The sequence below is a fragment of the Ilyonectria robusta genome, assembly GCF_021365365.1.
Source record: "Ilyonectria robusta strain PMI_751 chromosome Unknown BGZ61scaffold_1, whole genome shotgun sequence".
NCBI classification, from domain to species: domain Eukaryota; kingdom Fungi; phylum Ascomycota; class Sordariomycetes; order Hypocreales; family Nectriaceae; genus Ilyonectria; species Ilyonectria robusta.
The window spans coordinates 3,805,239-3,828,485 of record NW_025764435.1 but is presented as its reverse complement, the minus strand read 5'-3'; the positions used below and the strand labels follow the sequence as shown (position 1 = coordinate 3,828,485).

General features: G+C 56.2%; 10 protein-coding genes across 10 annotated transcripts; 4 read left to right on the top strand and 6 right to left on the bottom strand.

Annotated features, from left to right (window-relative positions):
* Positions 1-911: 911 nt before the first annotated feature.
* BGZ61DRAFT_25936 (uncharacterized protein) lies at positions 912-1,747 on the bottom strand. Its single transcript, XM_046238382.1, has one exon. The coding sequence runs from the start codon at positions 1,660-1,662 to the stop codon at positions 1,009-1,011; it is 654 nt and encodes a 217-aa protein (XP_046112773.1). The 5' UTR covers positions 1,663-1,747; the 3' UTR covers positions 912-1,008.
* Positions 1,748-2,642: 895 nt separating this feature from the next.
* BGZ61DRAFT_337766 (uncharacterized protein) lies at positions 2,643-6,096 on the top strand (the record flags this gene model as incomplete). The annotated part of the gene is made up of 2 exons (XM_046239072.1): positions 2,643-2,740; positions 2,814-6,096. 2 exons carry the CDS (start codon positions 2,643-2,645, stop codon positions 6,094-6,096), a joined length of 3,381 nt encoding a protein of 1,126 aa, XP_046112772.1.
* Positions 6,097-6,404: 308 nt separating this feature from the next.
* Positions 6,405-7,188, bottom strand: BGZ61DRAFT_439362 (dolichol phosphate-mannose biosynthesis regulatory). Its single transcript, XM_046244354.1, has 3 exons — positions 7,063-7,188; positions 6,851-6,931; positions 6,405-6,770 (listed from the first exon to the last, which is right to left on the bottom strand). Exons 1-3 carry the CDS (start codon positions 7,063-7,065, stop codon positions 6,585-6,587), a joined length of 270 nt encoding a protein of 89 aa, XP_046112771.1. The 5' UTR covers positions 7,066-7,188; the 3' UTR covers positions 6,405-6,584.
* Positions 7,189-7,368: 180 nt separating this feature from the next.
* BGZ61DRAFT_439361 (uncharacterized protein) lies at positions 7,369-10,502 on the top strand. Its single transcript, XM_046244353.1, has one exon. The coding sequence runs from the start codon at positions 7,515-7,517 to the stop codon at positions 10,092-10,094; it is 2,580 nt and encodes an 859-aa protein (XP_046112770.1). The 5' UTR covers positions 7,369-7,514; the 3' UTR covers positions 10,095-10,502.
* Positions 10,503-11,330: 828 nt separating this feature from the next.
* Positions 11,331-12,078, top strand: BGZ61DRAFT_526017 (uncharacterized protein; the record flags this gene model as incomplete). Its single annotated transcript, XM_046252873.1, has 3 exons — positions 11,331-11,480; positions 11,537-11,672; positions 11,735-12,078. 3 exons carry the CDS (start codon positions 11,331-11,333, stop codon positions 12,076-12,078), a joined length of 630 nt encoding a protein of 209 aa, XP_046112769.1.
* Positions 12,079-12,598: 520 nt separating this feature from the next.
* BGZ61DRAFT_526016 (uncharacterized protein) lies at positions 12,599-13,483 on the top strand (the record flags this gene model as incomplete). Its single annotated transcript, XM_046252872.1, has 2 exons — positions 12,599-13,048; positions 13,109-13,483. 2 exons carry the CDS (start codon positions 12,599-12,601, stop codon positions 13,481-13,483), a joined length of 825 nt encoding a protein of 274 aa, XP_046112768.1.
* Positions 13,484-13,878: 395 nt separating this feature from the next.
* BGZ61DRAFT_526015 (P-loop containing nucleoside triphosphate hydrolase protein) lies at positions 13,879-16,182 on the bottom strand (the record flags this gene model as incomplete). Its single annotated transcript, XM_046252871.1, has 3 exons — positions 13,879-13,985; positions 14,038-14,278; positions 14,341-16,182. 3 exons carry the CDS (start codon positions 16,180-16,182, stop codon positions 13,879-13,881), a joined length of 2,190 nt encoding a protein of 729 aa, XP_046112767.1.
* Positions 16,183-16,576: 394 nt separating this feature from the next.
* Positions 16,577-18,506, bottom strand: BGZ61DRAFT_439353 (dihydrouridine synthase-domain-containing protein). Its single transcript, XM_046244352.1, has 2 exons — positions 18,193-18,506; positions 16,577-18,132 (listed from the first exon to the last, which is right to left on the bottom strand). Exons 1-2 carry the CDS (start codon positions 18,316-18,318, stop codon positions 16,720-16,722), a joined length of 1,539 nt encoding a protein of 512 aa, XP_046112766.1. The 5' UTR covers positions 18,319-18,506; the 3' UTR covers positions 16,577-16,719.
* A 969-nt stretch (positions 18,507-19,475) lies between these two features.
* BGZ61DRAFT_339127 (uncharacterized protein) lies at positions 19,476-21,953 on the bottom strand (the record flags this gene model as incomplete). The annotated part of the gene is made up of 4 exons (XM_046239200.1): positions 19,476-19,523; positions 19,575-19,963; positions 20,016-20,952; positions 21,033-21,953. 4 exons carry the CDS (start codon positions 21,951-21,953, stop codon positions 19,476-19,478), a joined length of 2,295 nt encoding a protein of 764 aa, XP_046112765.1.
* A 310-nt stretch (positions 21,954-22,263) lies between these two features.
* BGZ61DRAFT_544210 (uncharacterized protein) lies at positions 22,264-23,224 on the bottom strand (the record flags this gene model as incomplete). Its single annotated transcript, XM_046255268.1, has 1 exon — positions 22,264-23,224. One exon carries the CDS (start codon positions 23,222-23,224, stop codon positions 22,574-22,576), a length of 651 nt encoding a protein of 216 aa, XP_046112764.1. The 3' UTR covers positions 22,264-22,573.
* Between the last annotated feature and the right edge of the window lie 23 nt (positions 23,225-23,247).

Genomic DNA, 23,247 nt, shown 5'->3' with positions numbered 1-23,247 from the left:
CACAGTTCCTCTACCTTTTCCGTACGAATGAAATTGCCAGGCAATTCATCGAAATATGCGACAAAGTCTATAACGTCATCGAGGTCGGGCTTGCCAAATCATGAGGTGAGGCACATAGCCGTCGCTTTCGCATTGGTTGCCCTTGCGTCCAGACCGTGGCGGGGTATTTCAACCGATGGACAACTAAGAAATGCATTATTGTTATTGCATATTCCTGCTCGGTCAATTATCCAAGCTGAAAACAAAGTCTAGACCCTTGGGTGAGCGCCACCTTCACAGCAAGGCCCGAAAGGTGACTCAGTGGTAGTAACGGCAGTTGGCTCCGGAACCGGGCTAAACGGGAGAAGTTGTTGTGCATCTGCCGCCATTCTTTTGCTCTTTGTTATCATTATCCTTGTAGCTAGTTCATTGAACAAAAGCGACTAAGGAACTGTTGTTCCGTATTTTACGTGGTCAACCACCAGAGCTTGGTAGGTTTGTTGAGGCTCGACGTCGTTGACATTCACCTGCTTGCATTAGCACCCGGCAGAATAGTGGAGACGGCGTATTCAGAGGAGAGCCATCCCGATGCGGGGGCGATGGGATGTGGTGGGCGTTGAGCGCGGCGTCGAATGAACGGACGGTTGACTCCCACGCCGGCTCATGGAAGACGGAAGCAGGGGATGGAAATCCCCCAGGCTACATCGCGTTCCCGTTAGCAAGGGGGGGAGTCAGGCCGTGGAGGTCACGTTGGCTACGAGCACCCGGGGTTCGGGGGGTCTTAGGGGAGCTTCATCAACGTTTGGTATTGTGGTCAACAGATGGCGGCGCTTGACTTTAGTCGCTCCCGTTTCTGGCTGATTCGCCCCCCTCGGGCGGCCGTCCGTGGTCTATTCACACGATATTTTGGGTTTGCGTCTTGACTCTGTCGCGGAGATGAAGGGAGACACGAGCATTGCGTAGGAGGCATGGCTCACCTGACCCGCGGTCACGGCACTCAATCAGGTGGCCGGGGAGGGGAAGACTGGATCATGGAGGATGGATCATAGATGACGGATGGAATCTCGGTAATGGACGCTTGGAAGTTGGGACCCAGGGCCACGGCTTACTCCAAACGGAGTAAGTTGCCTCCCCAGAGCCCTCGACCTGATGCGGTCCTCGAAACGGTCGGCGCGTCCTCCTCCGGAGCGAATGCCCATTGCCCATTGCCCAGAGGCCTGCTCGTTCTCTAGCGGGAGTGTGGTTCGTGTCATACGCCATGTCGCGCCGAGGCCTGGGGAACCAGATAGATACCGATAGGAAAACAACTTGACAGCCCTCGCTCTCCCGCGGGCCTCCTCGTCGCCAGCCTCTCCGGTCTCTCCCATGGAGTTCCCATCTGGGCCATCTCATCTCCCCTCCCCCGCCCGCCAGCGCACCAGTGACCAGTTGTACACCCGGCGCAACATGTACATACCGTACATCCACCTCCTCCCGGCCACGCCCCGAGACGGCGAGAGCTGACCAAGTGCGAGCTCCATGCGCCCCCGCCGCCTGCTGCGCGTGTCTTACCGTGGTCGGCGCTGACCGAGACGGGAACGGACTCGAGCGTTTTGCTCTGGCAGCTGGACGGTTCGACGTGCCTGACATGGCGGGCTGGGCTGTGCAGAGTCTTCCGTGCGAAGTACATGAAGCATGGAACATGGCGCATGGAGCATGGAGTGAGAGATATGATTGATGTCACATTCGTCCCCTTCATGCGTCATGGGAGGTACCTGAGGTACCCGCTGCTATCGACTGGCCAGCCGCCGTGCCAGCCTCCACCGCCCGCCTTATCGCTCCACACGCCCCCCTCTCCTCAGCCGGCCCCCCACCAGAGCATCCAGCACATGGAGCACCAAACGCCCACTGAGCCACCTGGGCGCTAGCGCCATCCAAGTACGCTACAGCACATGTGGCCCCCTGTCCACCGCCGTCTGGCCTCCCCCCGTCGCCCGTAGCGCCCCCCCGGAAGCCTGCGTCAGTTGCTACCCTCCCCCCCGCGGCGTTCCCTCAGCAGGGCCACCGCAGGTACCCCAGGTACATGATGGCACCCGCGCCGCGCCTCGGATTACTAGGTCCCCTCCAGCGCCCAAACACGCTCCTCCGTCCATCGCCCTTCATCACCAAACCAAACTGTGCACGACTCTACGATACCAGCATCACCCAGCGAATTCGATTCCTTTTGCCCACTCTCTCTCTCGATCCATCTTGCTCGTTCTTTCCTTCTTCTACTCTATAGACGTCCGCGACGAAGCTGGCTGCGCCGCTCCCAACGACCAACACACCCCGCTCCTTCGTAACCGCCGAACGGTACCGCCTGCCTCCCTGTTAATCAACCCCTCGTCCTGCGTGAACCTCTCTCTCTCTGCGTCATTGCTACGACTCTCGATCGGCTCGACCGACTCGACCGAGATACACATAGCTGCTCAGACGACTACTCGACCGGACCCTTTCCTTTTAATATATACGTTCTGCGGAAACGCGATCGCTTCTAGGGGCAGGGAACTGCTCCGACTCTCTCCCAACACCAGCTGAATGCCCTGTACGTTGTACCTCTAATCTTCGCCCCTCCACCCGCGCCGGTCCCTCATCTCGTCCGGACCACCAGCGCGACGCGCCCCAGCAACAAAGGGGAGCTGACCATGACTGTTCGACCAGCCTCCAAGAAGGACAGGAAGCATGCCAAAGAAAATGGCGGCATTGCCGCTGCGGTGACGAAGCAGACAGCTGGCAAGTTCGCGTGAGTGCTCCCCTCGCCGCGTGACTCCTCCTTGCTGCCCCTAATAAGTAATAACTGACCCTGGCTGTGGCAGGATCCCCAACGCCAACACCAACGGTAGCGCTGGTGGTAGCAACGGCAGTAAGAGTCCTGCTGCTTCCCCTGCTTCCACTGCGTCCTCGCCCCCGGCCGATACTCCAGAGATCAAACCCTCTGCTGTCCCCGACAATGACAATCCCGCCGTCTCTCCCATGCTGGAACCTTTGTCTACAACTCCGGTATCTGCAAGTACGGCACCGAGCATGAGCAACGACTGGATGAGGAACGGTTTGGCCGGCTCTCCAGGTAACTTGATCAGCTTGATGGGTGAATCACCCCCAACCCAGCCGTCCTCCTACGAGGACCCAAGTAGACTTCATCACGGATGGGCCGCCCAACGACCATACATGAGCCCCTCCCCGGCCTCGTTCTCCCCGCCCAACAACATTCGACGTCCTCTGAGCTTCCATATGGAGGCACAGTATCAGTCGCCCGAAACCCCGCCACACCTGCCAACGTCTTATCGCCGTGGCTCTGTGAATTCACCTTTCCCGGGCTCCCGGATAGGATCCCACCCACCGCTTCCCCACCAACCCCAGTCGCACTTCTATGGCGCCCCTGACATCGATCTTAACATGACATCCAACTCGGGCATCAAGGCCGGGGAACGGGGTTACTTCTTTGGGTTTGACAAGCTCCCAGAGTGCTCCGGTTTCCCTGGTGGTTCAGGTAATGTTGTCATTGCGGGATATGAGGGTGGTTTGGATGTCTATGCTGTGGGCAAACGAGGTTTGGAGCCCGTCGGCAGTCTCAAGGGGCTGAGAGGAGGCGTTCATCATGCCAAGATCCTCCCCTGGACAGTGGACGGAGACCAGGAATCCCTCTTTCCTCTTGTGGCGGTAGTACTCCACGGGCCAGTTCTGCCCTCGACGCCAGGGATTTCCGTTCAAGCTGATGGTGCAAGTCCCAAGCCCGACGGCACCACCAGTCCTAGGTCCGTTTTCACCCAACAGGACGGATTCCAAGGTCGGCAGAGCTTTCCAATCGACTCTTATCAAACTTCGGTTGAAATATACTCGCTTAAGACGAACCAGCAGGTTGATGTGCTGCTTCAAGCGCCCAAGATACCGATCAATCCTGAGATCTCCGTCACCAACCCCATCTTCCGGCCTCCCCAGCCCAACGGCGCATTTACAATCCGAGCAGATTCTGGAACGATTGTTGTGTGCTCTGGTCTCACTGGTGAGTGCTGGGTATACCTCCAGCTTCTGGAGAGCCAAAACGGCCACATCTTTACATGTGTCGGCAAGCTATGGGCCAGCCTTCAACAGAGCTACCGCGGCGATGTTCCCGAGGAGGCCGATAAGGTACGCGCCTCGCCAACTCCGCCTCGGCCTAGCCCTCAAACCCCGATCCTCACTCTCAACGGACGGTGGATTGCGTATTGTCCCTCGGCGCCGTCGTCCCAGATTTCACTCAGAGCGCATGTGCCCCTCCCTATCCTGGGCAAGGCACCTGGGCTCTCAAGCATCACACCGCCGCAACTGCCCCAGATCTCTGCCTCTGTGGACCTGCCAATCTCAGACAGTGTCGTCAACAAGATTATGCGCGAGACGACTCAAGAGCTGATTCAAGGAGCCAAGTGGGTTGGGCAGCAAGGCTTACAGGCCTGGAACTCGTACTGGAATAAGTCATCCGGCCCTCAATCGCTGCCACAGCAAGCCCGCTCGCCTCCTCAACATTGGGCTGGCACTCGATCTCCTCACGCAGATCCGAGCCAGTTCCCTCCCACGCATGGGTCCTCTGGACAAGTTGTGTCTAAAGAACTAGGCGTGGTATCGATCGTTGATGCCGAGTCTCTTACATCCTCGGCCTCAATTCATCCCCTGACGACGTTTGTGACCCCGTTGGGATGCAGCTTCCTCTCTTTCTCCCCATCCTCTCTCGCTCTCTTCACAGCGAGTAGCAAAGGAGATGTGCAGACGGTGTGGGACCTCTTCCGTATCCAACATACCAGGTCTTCGCCTCTGCAGGCGACGGTTACTCCGAACACCAACACTGGGCCGCAGGTTCGCCAAATTGCCCAGTTTTCCCGAATGACTGTCGCACGTATTGTCGACGTTGCTTGGACCGAGGCATCGGGCGAGCGCATCGCAATGGTGACGGAACGAGGCACTGTTCATCTTCTTGATATGCCATCGAGTGCGTTTATCTGGCCAGCACCCCGCCGCCGCAAGGCTGTCCCAGAGAGCGGGACTGCGACTCCCGAGCCCTCCAGCTCGGCAGTCTCCATCGCGTCAGGCGCTTTTGGTGCAGCATACCACGCCGCGAAGCCTTTCGTGACACGTCCCCGCCGCAGCAGTGCGAATATCCCCGGTGTAACAGGAAGCACGCTCAAGGACTCGGCAGCTATTGGCGGACGAGTTATTGCTGCTAGCATCAGCAACTCGCTCGGCAAGACTGGGACAGCCTTGAACCAGCTTCGGCACACGGGCGAGAATCGGGTTTCACTGCCACCAAGTTCCGCGCTACCGTCGGCTTCTTGTGTGGCCTGGATCAAGAGCCGGAGACATCACGGGCTCTTCGTGGTCGGAGATGGCCTCGTGCGAACGTTTTCCTGCAAGACCCGCCGCTCCTCTGTCCAATCCGGTAGACGGGTAACACGAGCGAGCAGGTACCAGGATTACAACGTGCCGGCTTTGCCCAACGATCTCGTAGCCCCTGCCGTCCGACAAATGATGGACCTAGGGGCTCAGGAAGAGATCCTTGACCTGTCAGACCGTGACATGGATGCAGGAAATACGCTCACTCTGAATGCACGCCCACGCATCGCCCCAGCGGAGCAGGTCATGGAGTCCTCGATCCCTCAGGCCGAGATAGAGTCAAGCGCCCCATATCAGCCATTCCACACTGACAGGCGAGTCACGTTGTGCGAATATAGTCGGGGCACGACAGCCCAGTTGGAGGTGGTATCACAAATCCTAGCCGATACTAGTCTAGAGGGAAAAATGCGGTCGAAGAAGAAGAAGGGGCAACCCACGGAAAGTAGCGCCTCTCACGAGACGCCGAGCTCAGGAGCTTGGGCATTCGGTCAGGAGATCGCCGTTGTTCGACTGGACCTTGGACTGCCGCCAGTGGCCGAGGAAGACTACGGCGGTCCCGATGACCATATTGCTCTCCCCCAGTCTGCCATGGAGCGTGTGATGCAATACGGGGACGAGGAGCAGATCGTCGTGACGACGAGAAGACGACGTGGAGCGCAAGGAAACAGCCCTGGTGAGGATGGCTTCTTTGAAGATGACTGCGAAGTCCTCGACTTTGCGGACCAGCGAGTGTAAGAGGCGCATTGGAGGATGAGGCTTGTATGGGACTTGAGATGGGTATTGCTCGGCTTTGCTCTCCTCTCTGGAGTACCAGTGAATGATTTCCGGTTGCTCGTGCTATTTTATTGGCATTGGGCAGGATTGGTGGTTCGGACGAAGCACGTATAGCTTAGTTCACTTTCACTCTTCGAGTCTTGGTCCCGTTGGAGTTGTCTGATTCTGGCCTGTTGGACACGTTGCTTGTACGGGGAGACGTAATCTTTAGGACAGCACTTTTGTTTGACCGGCCCAGAGGCCTCATTAAATATAGAAACAGATTAGATACCCATTTCTTCGTAGCCAGCGCTTTGGATGTGCCGAGCGACGACGCGCCGGACGTGGCGTCTCAGTCCACCAGTTGAGCGAGTCCGAGGCTTGATTAATTGGCGGTTCTTCCTGGTACGAGCATCCAGGGCCGCCACGATTGATAATTACATGGTATATCCACCGACATCCATCGTTGTTTAGTTCTTCTTCTTGGCCGCGGCCTTGGCCTTGGCGGCCTTCTTCCTGTTGCTTCGGATCATGACCATGGCCAGGAAAGAGCCCACAACGGCGGAGCCCAGGAGGATGAGGATAACGGGGATTCGGATAGCCCAAACACGGGGAGGGAAGAAGTTCTGCAGCGGGTGGTCGCCATCGACAAAGGGCTAGGAGGCGTTAGTCGGGGGGGTGACGATTGCGCGAAGACGGGAGGCTCTCGACGGAGAGAAGAAGCACGCCCACGCACCATAAGCAGGGTCCAGATGGTGTAGTAGAGGAAGACGACAGAGGCGGCCACGAGCATGGCTAGGCCGACGATTTTGTCCAACTACAGAGAAGAGAAGATGTCAGTCAAACCGAAGGTTCAAGCAGAGGGGTTGTCGAAGATTCGCGGCGCGGGGAGCGTCTCATTCAGGGACAGGGGCCGAAGGGACGAAAGCAGTGATGGAGAGTAATTACCATTGTCGAGGGTGCGCGGGGTGAGCGAGCGTATGCGGCGGGCAGGAGAAGAGTGAGAAAGGAGTGTGGTGGTTAAGATGGTGTTGATGATGGGTTCAGGATTCGACCACAGGTACCTCCAGCCTGTCCAAAATTATTAGACGCGATTTCAGGAGGTGACGAGAACAGCTTGCGCGCTGCTGAAGCATCCGCCACACATCTGCGCCACACCACATGTCCTCATCATGGTGAGGCGCAGCAGCTTCTGAGCAGCCTCGCTGGCCCGTGCACCGATTTTTTTTCCTTCCCGTCGCCTGCCTGGCCGGTCGCGACGCCTGCCTTTCCCAGCCCCAAGCTAGCAACCAACGTTTGACTTCTTCTTTCGACCGACGACGGGCGAGGATGGTTTTGCCTGCCTCGACGACGACATAACCACATCACCGCTCCCCACGACCGCAACCGTCCCCGTCGCGATGATGGCGTCTGGCGAGGTCGACATCCCCCGTCGCGACCGCGACCGCGGCGCCCAGCGCGATGGCGACTCCTATCGCCCCTCCAAGGCCGCGCGCTCGCGATCGCCTCCTCCCGCGCCCGTCCCCGTCCGCACCGAGGAGGAGAAGCAGGCCGCCGCAAAGGCCGAGTATGAGAAGTTGCTCACCATGCGATCCGGCGGCACCTACATCCCGCCCGCCCGTCTGCGCGCCCTCCAGGCCCAGATCACCGACAAGACGAGCAAGGAGTACCAGCGCATGGCGTGGGAGGCGCTCAAGAAGAGTATCAACGGTCTCATCAACAAGGTCAACACGGCGAATATCAAATACATTGTGCCCGAGCTGTTTGGAGAGAACCTCGTCCGTGGCCGCGGCCTCTTCTGCCGCTCCATCATGAAGGCCCAGGCCGCTAGTTTGCCCTTCACTCCCATCTACGCCGCCATGGCCGCCATTGTCAACACCAAATTGCCCCAGGTCGGCGAGCTGCTGGTCAAGCGCATTGTTATGCAGTTCCGCAAGGGTTTCAAGCGCAACGACAAGGCCGTCTGCCTCTCCTCGACCACCTTCCTTGCTCACCTCATCAACCAACAAGTGCAGTACGAGATGCTGGCCGGCCAGATCCTGCTCCTACTGTTGCACAAGCCGACCGACGACAGCGTTGAGATTGCGGTTGGATTCTGTCGCGAAGTCGGACAGTACCTGGAGGAGATGCAGCCGTCCATCTCCATGGCTGTCTTCGACCAGTTCCGGAACATCCTCCACGAGGCCGACATCGACAAGCGAACCCAGTACATGATCGAGGTGCTATTCCAAGTGCGCAAGGACAAGTTCAAGGACAACCCGGCCGTCAAGGAGGAGCTGGACCTTGTTGAGGAGGAGGATCAGATCACCCACCGAGTGGAACTAGACGGAGAAGTGGATGTGCAGGATGGCTTGAACATCTTCAAGTTCGATGCCGAGTGGGAGGAGCACGAGGATGCATACAAGAAGCTCAAGGCCGAAATTCTTGGCGAGGGCAGTGACTACGACGATGACGACGACGATGAAGACGAGAGCTCCGATGAGGAAGAGGAGGATCAGGAGACCAAGGCGATGGAGATCAAGGACCGGTCTAACGCCGATCTGGTCAACCTGCGGAGAACCATCTACCTCACCATCATGTCTAGTGCCGACCCCGAAGAAGCTGTTCACAAGCTCATGAAGATCAATCTCCCCGCGGGTCAGGAGTCAGAGCTGCCATCCATGGTTGTCGAGTGCTGTTCCCAGGAGAAGACATACACCAAGTTCTTCGGCCTGATAGGCGAGCGCTTCTCCAAGATCAACCGCTTGTGGTGCGACCTGTTTGAGCAGGCTTTTGTCAAGTACTACGAGACTATCCACCGCTACGAGAACAACAAGCTGCGCAACATCGCCATGCTGTTCGGTCACATGTTCGCCTCGGATGCCCTGGGCTGGCACTGTCTCTCTGTCATCCATCTCAATGAGGACGAGACCACGTCGAGCAGCCGTATCTTCATCAAGATTTTGTTCCAGAACATTGCTGAGGAGACTGGCATGGCCAAGCTCAGGACACGACTATCGGATGAGACGCTGCGGGCTAGCCTCGAAGGCCTGTTCCCCAAGGACAGCGCACGCAATATCAGATTCTCCATCAACTACTTCACAAGTATTGGTATGGGCGCCCTTACTGAAGAGATGCGAGAGTTCCTTCAGAACATGCCCAAGCCAGCGCTACCCGCGCCGCCTGCCGCCGATTCGGATTCTGATTCCGTGTCGAGTTACTCTTCCTACACCGGGTCTTCGTACTCGCGGTCACGATCACGGTCGCCTCGCAGGGTTGAGGGTGAACGAGGTCGCTCACTATCACGAACTCCATCCCGAAGAGGACGGGCGCGTTCTTACAGTTCATCGCGATCGAGGTCGAGGTCGCACTCTAGATCTCCCCCGGCACGCGGACGTCAGAGCTCGTACTCGGCCAGTCCTCAACGAAGACGCCCAGGCAGTGTTAGCCGTTCGAGGTCTCCAGCACCTCGGGGTGGACGCGGCCGGGCTCGCAGTGGCTCATACTCGTCTCAGAGTCGGTCACGAACCCCTCCCGCCCGACGAGCCCGCGCTCGGAGCGGTTCTTACGCTTCCCAAAGCCGGTCACCCTCGCCCGCTCCTCGAAACAAGCGCGCGCGGTCACGAAGCGGCTCGTATGGCTCCCGAAGCCGATCTCCCTCTCCCGCAAGAGGACGGGACAAGCCCCCAGCTGGTCCTCCTCAACGTGGACGACCTACTGGAAAGCCTGGCCCCGGGGCGTACCGCCGAAACAGCTCCTCGGTCAGCAGTGGGCCACGAAACAAGCCCAAGCAGCGCAGTCGGTCAGCCTCATATGATTCGCGATCCCCTCCACCTGCCCGAAATGGTGGGCGGCGAGGTTCATACTCGCGATCGCCGAGCCCGCCCAAGCGCGGAGAGAACAGGAGGGAGCTGAGCTCGGTACCAGCAAAGAGGAGACGGTACAGCGATAGCTTATCGAGGTCACCGCCACCGGTAAAGCGAGGACGACGGGAAAGCTGAAGGATGTAAGAGTGACGGCACAAAGAGAATGGTTCAAAGATGGGTTAGGACGGGATTGGAAGGATGATGCTTACATCTAGATTGGTTCCGTGGGCGACTGGCGGGAGTTTGTAATACCAGCGAGGACTTGCCAAAAATCGAAAGTTGTTGGCCCACTTATTTTATTTGAAAGATTGTGATGTCTACTTGTTGCGGTTAAGGGTCAGCGAGGAGTGGCATTAATTCAATTTTGAATATACATCGCTTTCATCCCAACCATTTGTCGCCCTCAGCCCTCGAGACAGCATGTAGCTTAAGCTGGGGTAACGGCAGGACGCTATTGCAATGTCGTTCAAGTAATGTTTCTAAAGTTACCTTGCTGTTTCCGAAATCAGCATGGTGCGACTCTTGTGGATATTTACATGCAGACGATGTATCAGAAGTGACCCGTATTGTTCGGCATTGGCTGTCTCGCGCGTCTTTGTTGGATACTGAACAGCCAGTGCCCTATAACTGAATAGTCATGAGAATAGAATTAAAGGTATAACATTATTAGCCGACGATCATGTATGTCATATGAGAGTAGCGTTGTGTTTCTGAAGCATCCCTGTATCGGTTTATAAGATCGTAGGCGGAATACTTACCCCAGTGTCGATGTAACCAAGCGAGTATGCCTTGCAAGGCATAATGCACCACTGTCAACCGCTGACCATCCGTACGGCCGCAGGGATGGGGGCCATCAGGCTGTACAGCCATATCAGCGGAAGCTGGTTGGTTGGTTGGTTGGTTGGCCATCGTCATGCTTCTCCTCTTGACTCGTAACTGTATAAAGGCGATATTACATTTATTGCTCACTTTCTTTTATCTGATACTGATCATCTAGAATGTCTACAGTGGCTAATAAAGCCCGCCTACTTTCGGTCCGCCCAGTCTCTGGTTATGAATCACTGCCGTAGGTGCCTGGGATCAGCGCGTCCGGCTTCCGGCCTTGATTCACGGTCGCAAGGCTACATAATCTTCACTTCACCCCGCAGCAGTTTCATCTTCCTTTCTTTTCTTCCACACTTCCGCCAACAAGGTGAGTCCTCGCCTCAACTTGGCTGCCTCCCCACCCCCGACTTACCTGACTATTTTCGAGGGGTCAACTCAGTCCTCTTTCACCTGTCACCTTTAAGCCTGCGACCCGGTGCCGCGTTTTTCCACTCTCACCTACCGAACCCCAATTCAGCAAGAAGATTTCGAATCAGCGCGCACGCAATGTCGAGATCAATCGAAGCCGCAGACGGCCCTCGTTCAGGCTCACTGAAAACCTGTCCCTGGTCATGGGAGCAAGAGCAGAAGGGGGGTCAAGGAAACCAGAAGGACCAAGAGAATCCCGGCCAAGAGGAAAGCGGTTACTTCGCGAACGTGAGAGCGGGGTCCACGATATCATCTATATGCAACTTGCTAATTTCGCGGCCTAGATGCGACAATGGGCCAGTGATCACCCCATCCAGGCCACTGCCCTTGGAGCTGGTGCTGCGGTTCTAGTGTCGCCAGCAATCGTGGCGTCGCCAGCTCTGGGACTCCTTGGGTTTGGAGCGAATGGTATTGTAGGAGGTTAGAGCTCCATCTTCCGGGTATCTACCCGTTGAAATCACTGCACTGCTAACACGGACCAGGCTCTCTCGCCGCCGGGGCGCAGAGCGGTATTGGGAGTGTCGTCGCACCCAGCATTTTTGCAACGCTGCAGAGTGCCGGGGCTGGTGGATATGGCGTGGCCGCAGTTCATGGGGTGGTGCAAGGAGCAGCTGCGGGGGGCCTGGGAGCGACAGGCATCCGAGGCTGGTTTAAGAGACGAGGTGCGAATGCGAAACCCGGTGATGACCACGAAGAAAACGAGACAGCTGACGAACCCAATGAGGATGGTGGACCTGAAAGCAATGCGCCGGGGGACGGTGGCCCGCAAGATCAGGCAGACGAGGCTGGAGATGCTCGGCCAGATGAGCTCCAGGCCCACCTGTGAGCCTCCTGCATCGTGCATTTTCTGGTTATTGTATGGTTGCCCATCGACCTAAACGGCGAGGTCCCGAGCGGGGCCGGGGTCAGCTCCGGATATTGTGGGTCCATGTACCGAGAACCACGGAGGCACTTGTACAGTTCGTATTGTCATAGGATCCATATACTATCATCTGTTCTCGCCTTGAAATATCGCGAAAATTGACCCCCGCAAACGCAGGCTTCCCAAAACGGTTCGGAGCCTGAAAGGATGCCCGAAACTGTGGCGAGGCTGGCCGCATGCAGTGTGACCCGCGTTGGTTTGCTGTTGGTCGTGTCTGCCAATAGCTCCAATGTTTATGCATCAGTACCTCTACGTACAGCCTTTTTCCACATTGCCCCCTTTACCGCCATTATCTCTGTGGTGTGCTCATAAGGGCCAGGATCTCCATGGAGCTGTCCATCCTCCCCGGGCAGTCCTCGCGTCCACCCTCCTCTTATCACGGCATGCCATCTCTTGTCGCACAGCGATATCACTGAGCCAAACCATGGAGCCCAGCAGTACCAGAAAGACTTCCAATAAAACCAGGAACGTATGCCACCAGTTCCAGAAAACCGGAAAATGCACCTACGGAGATTCGTGCAAGTTTGCCCACCGCCAGCACGCATCCCCGCATCCTCCGCCGCCAGCTGGTGAGGGGCCTCCCCCGTATTCAGACAGCGAAACTTCCGGGGAACCCATCGACGAGTTCTTCTCGCAATACTCGGGTTTCAAGCACAAACGCAATGCCCCCTACTGGACCGAGTTCGGCCGCCTGTGCAGGCACTTCAAGTGGGACAGGCGTGAGCTAAATGAGGCCAAGGCAGAGTTCAAGGCTGCCATGGTAGAGCAATTTAACACCACCTTTGGGACTGACGAGAAGAACTTGGAGTCATGGCAGCGGCTCTGCCGGACTCTTGGGGTCGGAGTGCCCAACACCTTGAAAGAATCTCGACAGGTATGCTATCCATCATACTGTGCAACCTGCAGCGCTCTAGTCGGTGCTGATATGTTACAGCGTGTGCAGCGAACGCACGTCAACCTCGTCGACCTCACTGAGTCTCCCCATACAGGAGAAAAGGCCGAGATTTTCCCCACGGTCGAAGCCCTGCGGGAGTATACGCTCGAGACGAGGAAGTTCTTCCCCAGAAATGAAGCCCATGCGGGCGGTTTACTCAAGACGCTACTCCGCCAGATACTGGCGGCGCCTCCACCAAAATCCCAAACAAAGCAGCCAGCAAGGAAGAGGGTGGATTCAGGTGTTGACTTGAGCCACTCCGTTGCCTTGGAGGGTAACAGTCAGGCCATCGTTACAGCAGGGAGTGACACGCGAAAGTCAAGGATCACAGTGGCTCGGGACGGGTCTATCATTTTCATGTCTCACGGGGTCTAAGCAATGTCATATACACCGTGTCTCAAGTCTTTTCAGTCCGTATCATTTCCTTGAATGACTATTTAATGAATTTAAATATTACTGAATGCAATTCTACCAAGAGGTTCGCAGCCTTGCAGTCAAAGCCGGCAACTGCCTGTTCAATGTGGCTAGTCAGTGAGCTCTGGGCTTGGAAATACAAAAGGAAGGGAAGAAAAACACTTTCAGGCAGAATTAGAGGGCCGGGTACATTGCATTGACTTGAAAAGCGGAAATGAGGGAGTGACTACACTGTCCGTAGGGCTTCGTCGTCCTCTGCAGCTGAAGCCCTTGACATCAAATTATTGCACAATAAATCCTCTCAAAAGAGGTGCCTACATACGCCTCATAGATACATTTAGTTCTGAATTCTCCATTCATTCAACTTCGAATATCTCTTTCGGTTGGGGGTTGGGTGAAGGTTGAGCAGGAAAGCCCGTGACTTTGTCAGCCGGCTTCATTTCCCGCAATGCGACGGGTATTCCTATCAAGGCAGTTAGCCAACTTTCCCGCCATGTATCAATCCGGTTTATTACCTGAAAAGCCGCGGTTTTGGTACTTTTGGCAGGCCTTCAGCGCCGCTCTCAGGACACTGCACTCTTGCTGGAGCTCAGTTCGCCTTTGTGTCGTCTCCAGTGGCTCGGTGGCCAAGAGCGCTAGTTTATCGTCGCTGAGCTCAAGAACTCGATCCAAATTTAGTATCTCCAGCACTTGTGAAACAAGGCAGTTCTCAGCTCCAAGAATGATGACATTCTCTGTAAATGTTTGAAGGGCAAACTGCGTGGAGACATGTTAGCAGTGCATGATGAAACTCCTGGGGGGACGATTCTTCTACTCACGTTATAGTACTTCGTCATTTCAGTTACGACTGATTCCGCATTGGATCGAGTAATGCTCCAGGCTTCTTGATCCGTCGTCGAGACTGGGGTTTGAAGGACAGATTGGGTCTCTATGCCCCTTCGACCCTGTAGGAGTATGCGCCGGAAGTCAGTATCGTGTGGCTGAAGATGGCCCTCGTTGTAATGATTGAGCAGCTCTTTCAACTTCCCTGCGAGCTTCTGGCTTTGCCGTTCCAAGAACGGATCCACAAATATCTTGAGCACTTCGCCCAACGCCCTATTGTCAGTCCCAATTATATGGGCCAGGGCCGCTTCAACAAAAGCCTTCACTGAACTCTTGGTGAGTTCAAGGTATGTTGTTGCTATTGACTTCCACGCGGATGATTGCTCACGAAAGAGACTTGAGACCACTGTCTCTGTTACCGATCCTACGCCTGTAGTGTTGGGGGATAGCATGTGCTCCACTTGAGACACAAGCTCATTCCTCGAGGTGGAAATGGGATCATCGTGGTGGTAAAAGTCGACAAGAGGTTGTAAGTGCGGCGAGATGTGCACTTCGTCTTCATGGAGGCGTTCTAGATCAGTAATGTGCCGTTGTGCACCCTTCGTAACCATCACAAGCGCAAAGGCACTATTCAGGTCGCTCAATAAAGTGCGAAGTTTTCTCACACGAGAGTCCTCAGATGGAGAAGACTCGTTGGCAAAAGTAATCTCGCCGAAGAAGCCGTCGCTGTAGTCGCCGCGGAGAGCTGCCGCCGCCAGAATCTGGAAATGGGCGGCAACTTTGAACATGTAGTTTCTCGCCTCGTCGACGCTACATAAAGACGGCCCAAGCCGTGTTAAACGCGCGCCAATGGCCTGCAGTTTCTCCTCTGTAGCCTTAGATAGTTCCGGGAAGCTCTTTTTGATCGAGTCCTGCAAGATCTGGCTGAGCCGGACACGCAGCATCCAAGCGCCGCGTGCCTGGGGCGGGATGGATGACCACGGCGCAGAGCGAAAGAACTCGCTTTCAACGTAATCGCGTTCTTGCGAGGAAGTCCCCAACTCTGATGGAGACCGGTTGCGTAGTATATGCCAGCCCAGGCCAAGTTTGTATTCGGGATCCATATTTATGGCGACCTTTGCGAACTTGATCTGTTCCGCCTGCGAAAAGGCCGTATCAGGTTTCGTGATGATCCCTAGTGTCCTCTCGCCCTTTGGATCATACTGCCTCACCATGTCGAGGATTCTGAAGGCGTTGGGGCTGTCTTGGGCCGGGATCACGGCGAGGATCGTGACGTCTGGGTTGAGCATCTCCCGGCCGGCCAGCTCCCGACAAAGCAGGGCATCCTGCTGGTTTTTGGCTTGCCAGCGTATTCCGGGGAGATCCGTGATGAACAGCGGCAGTAGATTGGGCCCGGAAATCTTGACGTAGAGGCCGTGTTGCGGGTAGCAGGCGTCGGTATCCTCGATCTTCAAGAACGACTTGGAGTCCGCGATGACGCCGGCGAGGTCACGCTGGTCTGCGCCGCTCCCCTTGAGAGGTTGAATCCTGGTGCCCGACGCGATGCTCTTGTCGCCGGTGGTGATTTTGGCATCGGCCTTGGCCACCGAGGTGCAGCGGAGAATGACGGCCGTGGTGAAGAGGGTCCCGTGACTTGCTCCAACGGGGAAGTCGATGTGGGTGAATGCCTCCAAGACGGACGACTTGCCGCTGGACAACTCTCCAACAACGGCCACACGCGGTAGCCGCAGCCCGCGTCGCAGCGTCAGGGCATCGAGGCGGTAGAAGTCGCGATGGATCGGCTCCAGCTCAGCGCGGAGTTGCTGCAGGGCCTCAGAGCTGCCGTCGATGCGACCCATCCTGGCAGAGTCGACTGACTGTGAATAGCTCCTCACTCCTGGCTCCTCGCAGTAGCAGCAGGATGAAGCGCATTTCAGCCCGACACTCGACACGAAAACCTCTCCTCAACCCCCGCGTTGTGTTGGGGGCCAGCCAGTGCAGCCACAGAACTTGCATAGGTCCGGATACTGGCTAATAAAGCGCCAGGCTGGAGCTGAGAGCTCAGAGCTGAGACACGCAGACCAATGAGCCCGCTGCTCATTCTGCACAACTCCCGCCAAGTCTGCACTTTTCGACTGATGGTGCGACGGTGTACCTACTATGTCAGCCACAGAGGCCTATTTCAGCATGGCGGGGATGAAGCTGGGAGACGCAATGACGCCAACACTCGATCATAGGTGCGAATTGGAAACAGCCAAGGAGGAATGGGTATGGCCCTACCGAGTGTTCAGTTGTTGCTGTGCTTCTATATATCAACTTGACCCCTGCGCCGTCTATATCCAGCCGAGCAGATGTCCTCTGCATGCTAATATCTACCATCTAACTGCATATACCTGTTACTTAGCCGCAGCCTCGCTCGTCGCCTTGGTATCCGGCTGCTTCTCTTGCTCGCCGGCCTTGGTCTCCCCATCTTGCTTAGCCCCGGCCTTCCCTGTCTCCGGCTTCACCCTGTCCTTCTTGCTCAGCGTAATAGCGCCCTTCTTCAACGCCTCGCTGGGCAGCGGCCGGATAATGGCCTGCGTCACCCACCACGGCCGCCGGCACCGCGCCATCGTCGCCGCCGAGCTCTCCTCCTCCGGTAAGTCCTCGCCCTCGCACGGCGGCTCTGCGATGCTCGCGCCATCTGTTCGCTCGTACTCGATCAGGCCCTCGGCCACCTTGCGCTCGACAGCTTCCAGTACTCGCTCGTACGCATCGATGTCGCCCGCGCGACTCTTGGCCAGCATGTCTCGCACGTCGGTGTGCTTGGAGACAAAGTGCCGCAGGAGATGGAAGAGATGGGGTTGAACAGCTCCCATGTTTGGGCCCTGGTCTTGCTTCTTTCCGATAATCTTCCTCCGCTTCGCCGATGGCTCGTCCTCGGCGCTCTCCGTGATCCACGCAGTATCGTCGCCAGGTAGGAACAGTGGTCGTCGCTTGGGAGGCTCGCTTCCAAGGGCGTGCTCGTGAAGAATATTGATATATCGTCTGGCCACCGCATCGACTCTCCATCCTCCCTTGCCGTCCTTTCCTCTCCAGTACTCTCGGCCTTCCTCGCCGATGGGTGGTGGCTTCGAGAAGATGGCCGGGTCGCTGAGGTTGCCCTCGGCACTCATCACACCATCAGCGCCGGTTGCTTCAAGGCACTTCTCGAGGTCCCCTTCCTGGAGAATATTGCCGTTTGCGAAGATGACCGTATCCGGCGGCAGGCTATCCCTCAGGAACCTAATCATCTTCCAGTCTGCAAGGCCCGTCAGATGACCCTTTTGCTCCCGTCTTCGCCCATGGACCGTCAGAATAGATGCCCCCGCCTTCAACACATTTTGCGCGTAGGCGAGTGACTTCTCCTTGGTCTCCAACAAACGAATCTTGGCCGTAACAGGGACGGGCAGCTCCTTGTGCAAGTTATTAATCAGTCGGAAGATGAGGTCCTGGTCCTCCTGCAAAAACGCTCCATAGTGGCCCTTTCGTGCAATGCCCTGGGGGCAGCCAAGGTTCAGGTCCACAGCATCGCAATACGGCGCGACTTGCTTGGCGGCAGAGAGAAGGGCAGTCGGGTCGTTGGCACAAAATTGAACAAAGAGCGGTCGGTCGATAGAAGGGTTGCCGTCGAGCCATGGAGTCGAGGTCTCGGGGCGAACGGCTTGGAAGTGCGCCTTGCGATACTTTTCGTCTTCTGAGTAGAGACGGGCGTGAAGCATCGGGGTATAAGCCAGCAGGCTGGACTGTTCGGTGGGGGAGAGGAAGGATCGGGTGAGCATTCGCCAAGCCTAGGAATCAGTTAGTTACAAATGGGTTCTACGAGGCGTTCCGGGTCCGGCAGTGCATACAAACTCAGATTGGTCTACCATAGGAGCCACAACGAACTTGGGGCTGCCGATGCTCTCGTAAAAGGCCCTGCCATGCAACTTCGCTGGGTGCTCCACGGCGGGGCTCTGTTCCTTGTCAGACGCCATGGTGGCTAGTCGTCTCGCGGAAATGGTGAAATGGCCGAGTCGAAAAGTCGGTACGGGCCCCGGAGTCGTCCGGAGCCAAACTCGTCGTGCAAATCGCTCCACGCTGGCGGAAACGTCGCTCCTTGTTGATCGCGAGTGTCTTCACCGTCGTTGTCAAATTGCGCTGAGTTGGAGAAGAAAAAAAAAAAGTTGTCTCTTGGTTCATAGCCTCGCCCACATGCCGAAGTGGGGTACAAGGCTGGCTCTGTGGCTGAAAACGCGGGGATGGCGTGGGGGTCACCTTCGCAGGGTCCAAGAATAGCCTTGTGGCGTTCTCCAGCCCCAGGGCCAAAAGTCCAATGTACCGGTACCTGTACTTGTGCCTGGCCCTGAACGCCGGGACCTGAACCTTCGTTGGCTGGCGCGTCAGCCCCTCCCAAGGCTCCGAATCCCGACTCAGTCTCCGGGCTCAGTCAGCCCACCTCGGTGTTGTCAAAACATTCGGCCCTGCGATTACGGAGGTTTTCTGTACTAAATCCAGTTCATTTACGTTCAAACGGGAAATGGCAAAACAAAATGGGGCCAAGAATTAGTCCAGACCAAAGAACGCTGGAATATTTCGCTTATTTACTAGTCCGGCTGTAGAGACATCCCGCCAACAGAGTTAGAAAATTTCAGAGCATCGCACAGCCTCCTCCAATTCAAGTCCCGCCTGATGAGATCCGTCAGTTCAGAAAGGGTGCTGCGTCAAGCTTGTTCAGCCAGCCCGGTTCTCGTCTTGTGCAAAGATGATGCCGTGTTCTGTGACAAGTGGCGTCCCAATCCCGGCTGAGGAGGGAATGACTGGCTCACAAAGACAGCCACAGCTGCACAGAGCCACGTCATCTCCCATATTCCCACCAGGTCCTGATTCCTTCCAGCTCATGATCCAGAGTTCTTCCGCACTGCCTTGTGTCTGCCGCAAAAATTAAAGAAAATGTATGACTCTTTGGTCTAAATTCCACATGACATGTAGAGAGTGGTAAAGTGATAAACGCCGTTGACACCATACTATGCTATCCCCTCAACGCCCTCGAACGGTGAATATGGTGGAATACATGACTTTCGGCCTCGCGACCTGTCATCAAGGAAATTAAACATGCTGTGACAAGTTTTGGTCTGTGTAGGTTTTGTAATCATCAGAAAAAGTGGGTGTAGATCTTCGAAGTCTCGTGCACCTCCATCTCCTGTAACGATATTAGCTTCGGGTCTGATATGCTAGCACAATAGAAACTCACCATCTTAAAGGTGTTCAACTCCTCCTTGATTTGCTGTGCCAGCATGGGCGTCATGCGGTTGCACGCGGAAACTTCGCCGCGACGGTCGTACTCTTGGCTTGGCCAAGTATCATAGAAGATAAGGCGGGGCGAAAATGTCGCGTTTCGCTTGACTGTCCCTTGGGGTGTGTTGGGGGCGCTCTTGGTATCCTGGCGCAACCTGAGAGCCGTCATAAAGTAGTCTTCGCTGCCGATAGCAATCGATCCGGTTCTGCGATGACCCTGTGCCTCGTCATTCGGCGTGCTGGGGGCACTGGAGTTGGGAGAGTCATTGATAGCAGGGATGCTAGGAAGGTCCAGTTCGGGTGACACATCTGCAGGACGGGTAGAGGGGCTAGAAGAGCCTGGACCTAAAATCAATCAGTTAATGGGGGCACTAGCAAAGTATTCTGGTTAACATACGTTTCAGGATGCCCTTGCGGACTGCAGCAAGCACTTCGGCGCGGTCCTTATCGCTTCCGACAATACTCTTCCGCGAGTTGGAGTTATCTGTCCCAGAGCTTCCCAGGCGCTCAGCTATCTCAGCGCCGAGGTTGGTATCAATGGAGTTTCGCTCCAGGTGTGGGAAAGTCTCCTCAGCCTGGGGCTCTGCCGCGACATTGACGCGCTGAGTCTCCGCCTCAGCGTTGACCATCGATACGGCGGCTTGGCTGGCTTCCGGGATGGGTCCATCAGCAGGTGCCACGCCGATAACTGACTTGGGGCGGAAGAGCCCGACGAGCGATCGGGTGCTCTTCTTCATTCCACGGCCCATCTTGCGGATCATAATAGACGCCGAGGAAGCAGTGGATGAGATTGACAAGTTGTCGGTTGAGCCACCAAAAAATCGTCCGCCATAGATGCTATGTCCGAGCCCAGATGCCTCTTGCTGTTCAGCAATCCGGGCTTGCTCAGCATCATATGCCTCATCATCAGTTGGCTCCTTATGAAGCTTCCCTGGCTCGCCCTTGTCAGCGCCATCGAGCTCAGGGCCCGCAGCCTTGCGGAAATCAGCCGCACTCCCAAAAGAGAAGGCACGTCGCAGCCTGGAAGTCTTGCTCTTTGCCTTGCGACCCTTTTGATTAATGGCAGCCAGCTGCCTAGCCGCTGGTGACTCAAGGTTACCACCGGTGCCTGAGGGGATGTTTTGGTTGGATGGGGATTCGGCGTCTTCTGCGACATCAGTGGCCATAGTGGCGGGCCTAGACAGAGGTGAGGGGTTGGTTGTGCGTTTGATCGCATCGGAGGATGAGCCTCGTGGTGGGACGCTGACCGACTTGGCGTGATCTTGCTTAGAAGTGATTTCGTCAGATAGGGAAGAGGGGTTGGCAGTGGGGGCCGATACATTGCGGTTGGCAGACTACGTAACAATCCCTGTTAGCAAGACGACTTGAACCAAGATCATCCGATTGGACAATGCAACGGATAATATGAACTCACCGAGGATGGTCGAGAATTGCTGCTGCGGCTTGATACAACACTCTCAGAGCTTCCACTACGAGAGCGGGGGGTAGGGCTAGATACGACTCGCAGCGTCCTGCCGTCTTTGTCACCCGACTTCTCAGTCTTGGGCGGAACGTTCGGCTTGGAAAGCTCTGCGTAATCTTTGCTGTGCATGCTTCGTCGTCGCAATCGCTTCGCGTCGTCTGCGAGTGATTGCGGGTAGACGTGCATATCATCCATCGACGTTCCCGGCATTGCTCCGTAGAAGCTGTTGGGTCGGTTTGGCACAGCAGAACGTTGGGGGTTGGGCCCGTTGTACATCTGAACCGCGGGCAACATTCCGTTGTTTGGAGGGAGACCTGTGCTCTGGGAGCGGCCGTGCAGATTCTGGGTCTGTTGAGGGTTGGCCATCCGCCTGTACCTATCAGGGGCAGCCTTTGTCGAGCTCGAGGGGGCAAATGACTGCTGGGAAGAGCCAGCAAGATAGGCGGACTGTGGTCGAGGGGCAGGTACAATGTTGCGAGCAGGAGGTATCGCGGTATCATCACGAGAACCGGTCTGTCCGACGCCCATAGGGTTGTATGCCAAGTTCGTCATCGATGAGCTATATTGACGGTTACCGTAGCTAGCATTGGCGTTGTGGCTTCGGGCATTCTGTTGCGTTTGCTGCTGCCATGACTGGTTGCGATTCAAAGTCGGGGTGCTTGTAAACGCGTATGGCTGAACGGGGGCAGAACTTCCACGGTATCCCGCAGGAGCACCACTTCCGTAAGTGGATCTGGGAGCTTGGGATGATCCTCCCATATATTGATGGCTCGTCTGTCCTTGGCTAGGAATCATATTGGCTGCGGTCGGCCTCGTCTGGAGCATCGTTACCGTACCAGTTTGCTGAGGGTAGGTCTGGACAAGCGCAGCCATAGTTTGCGGTCAATGTAATTGAATGACTGTTGACAACAATCTTGACCACGATGTCGCGTGTAGATTATTGTCGTAAGCAAGTACTTCGGTGTGGATTCGAATTCGCAACGCAATCTATTATGCAAGGCGAGACAACAAAAAAATAACTGCGAGGACGAAAGTCAGCAAACACGTTCACGGGCCGAATGGAGAAATGAGTTTGTTAGATCCAGCCACCTCCTCTTGTTGCAAATAGGAGGGACAAGACAAAAGACAGACGAGCTGGGTAGGCGATTGCAAATAGTGGGAAATCCCCTGATGCTCGTATGTGGAGTTGAGGCTGAGCCAGGACTAACATTTTTTCTTTCTGGTTATATTTTGGACGAAGGAGAAAAGCGATCGTAGAGTCGTTGGGATCCTAGGACGCCAGCGACCTGAGACAAAAACGAGTGGTAGTGTCGAAGAATTGGTTCGCTGTTACCGCGAGCAGGCTTTCGACTCCGCTACAAGACGGATGCAAAGGGGATCGATGGGCGAAGATCAAGAGTCAGAGTAGACACCTTGAGTCTTGGCCTAGTTGTGACAGAACATGGGAGGGTCGGCGGCGTCTCGAGCGAGCGACGAGGAGATGGAAGGAAGAATTACGGGCTCGGCGCGATGAGGATCGAGAACGGACTGTGGACAGACTCCCAGGGGGTAGAGATCGTCACGGGATATTTGGAAGGAACAGCGACAAGCGACGACGCTGATGCAAATGCAACGGGGTAAGACGTTGGAAATGACGAAGGTGTGCAACGCAACGCAACGCGCACGAGCGGAAGGAGGAGGAATGGAGACGAGTCGGGTGGGCGTCTGGGGGTGTATTGGGGCTCGGGGAGGGCGAAGGCGAAGACGATGGCGAAGTTGGAGAGAAAGGGGGCACGGCAGATGGGCTGCAGCCGAGGGACACGGGGCGTCAAGGCGAGGGGCTGAGGAGACGGCGATGGCGAGGGCGATGGTGATGGCGAAGGGGGGTAAAAGGAAAGGAAAACGAGGAAGAACGAAGAGGATGAGAGACGGAGATGGTGATAGGAAACGAAGACGAAGAGAGAAGAGTCGTCAAAGGCAGTGGTGGTGAATTTGGGAGTTTGGGAGAAGAAACGGCCTGGCTCCTCGGCCTCCTGGCGCCAGCAGTAGCCGTGAAGGGCCACACTTGAGTGGGCTCTGGGCCGCAGGCGCACCAAGCAGGGGAGGGGTACGTACCGCAATACCCACCCTGCTCGCTGACTCTGGAGGGACGGGAGAGGCACCATGTACTGTACCTCTACTTTGCAGG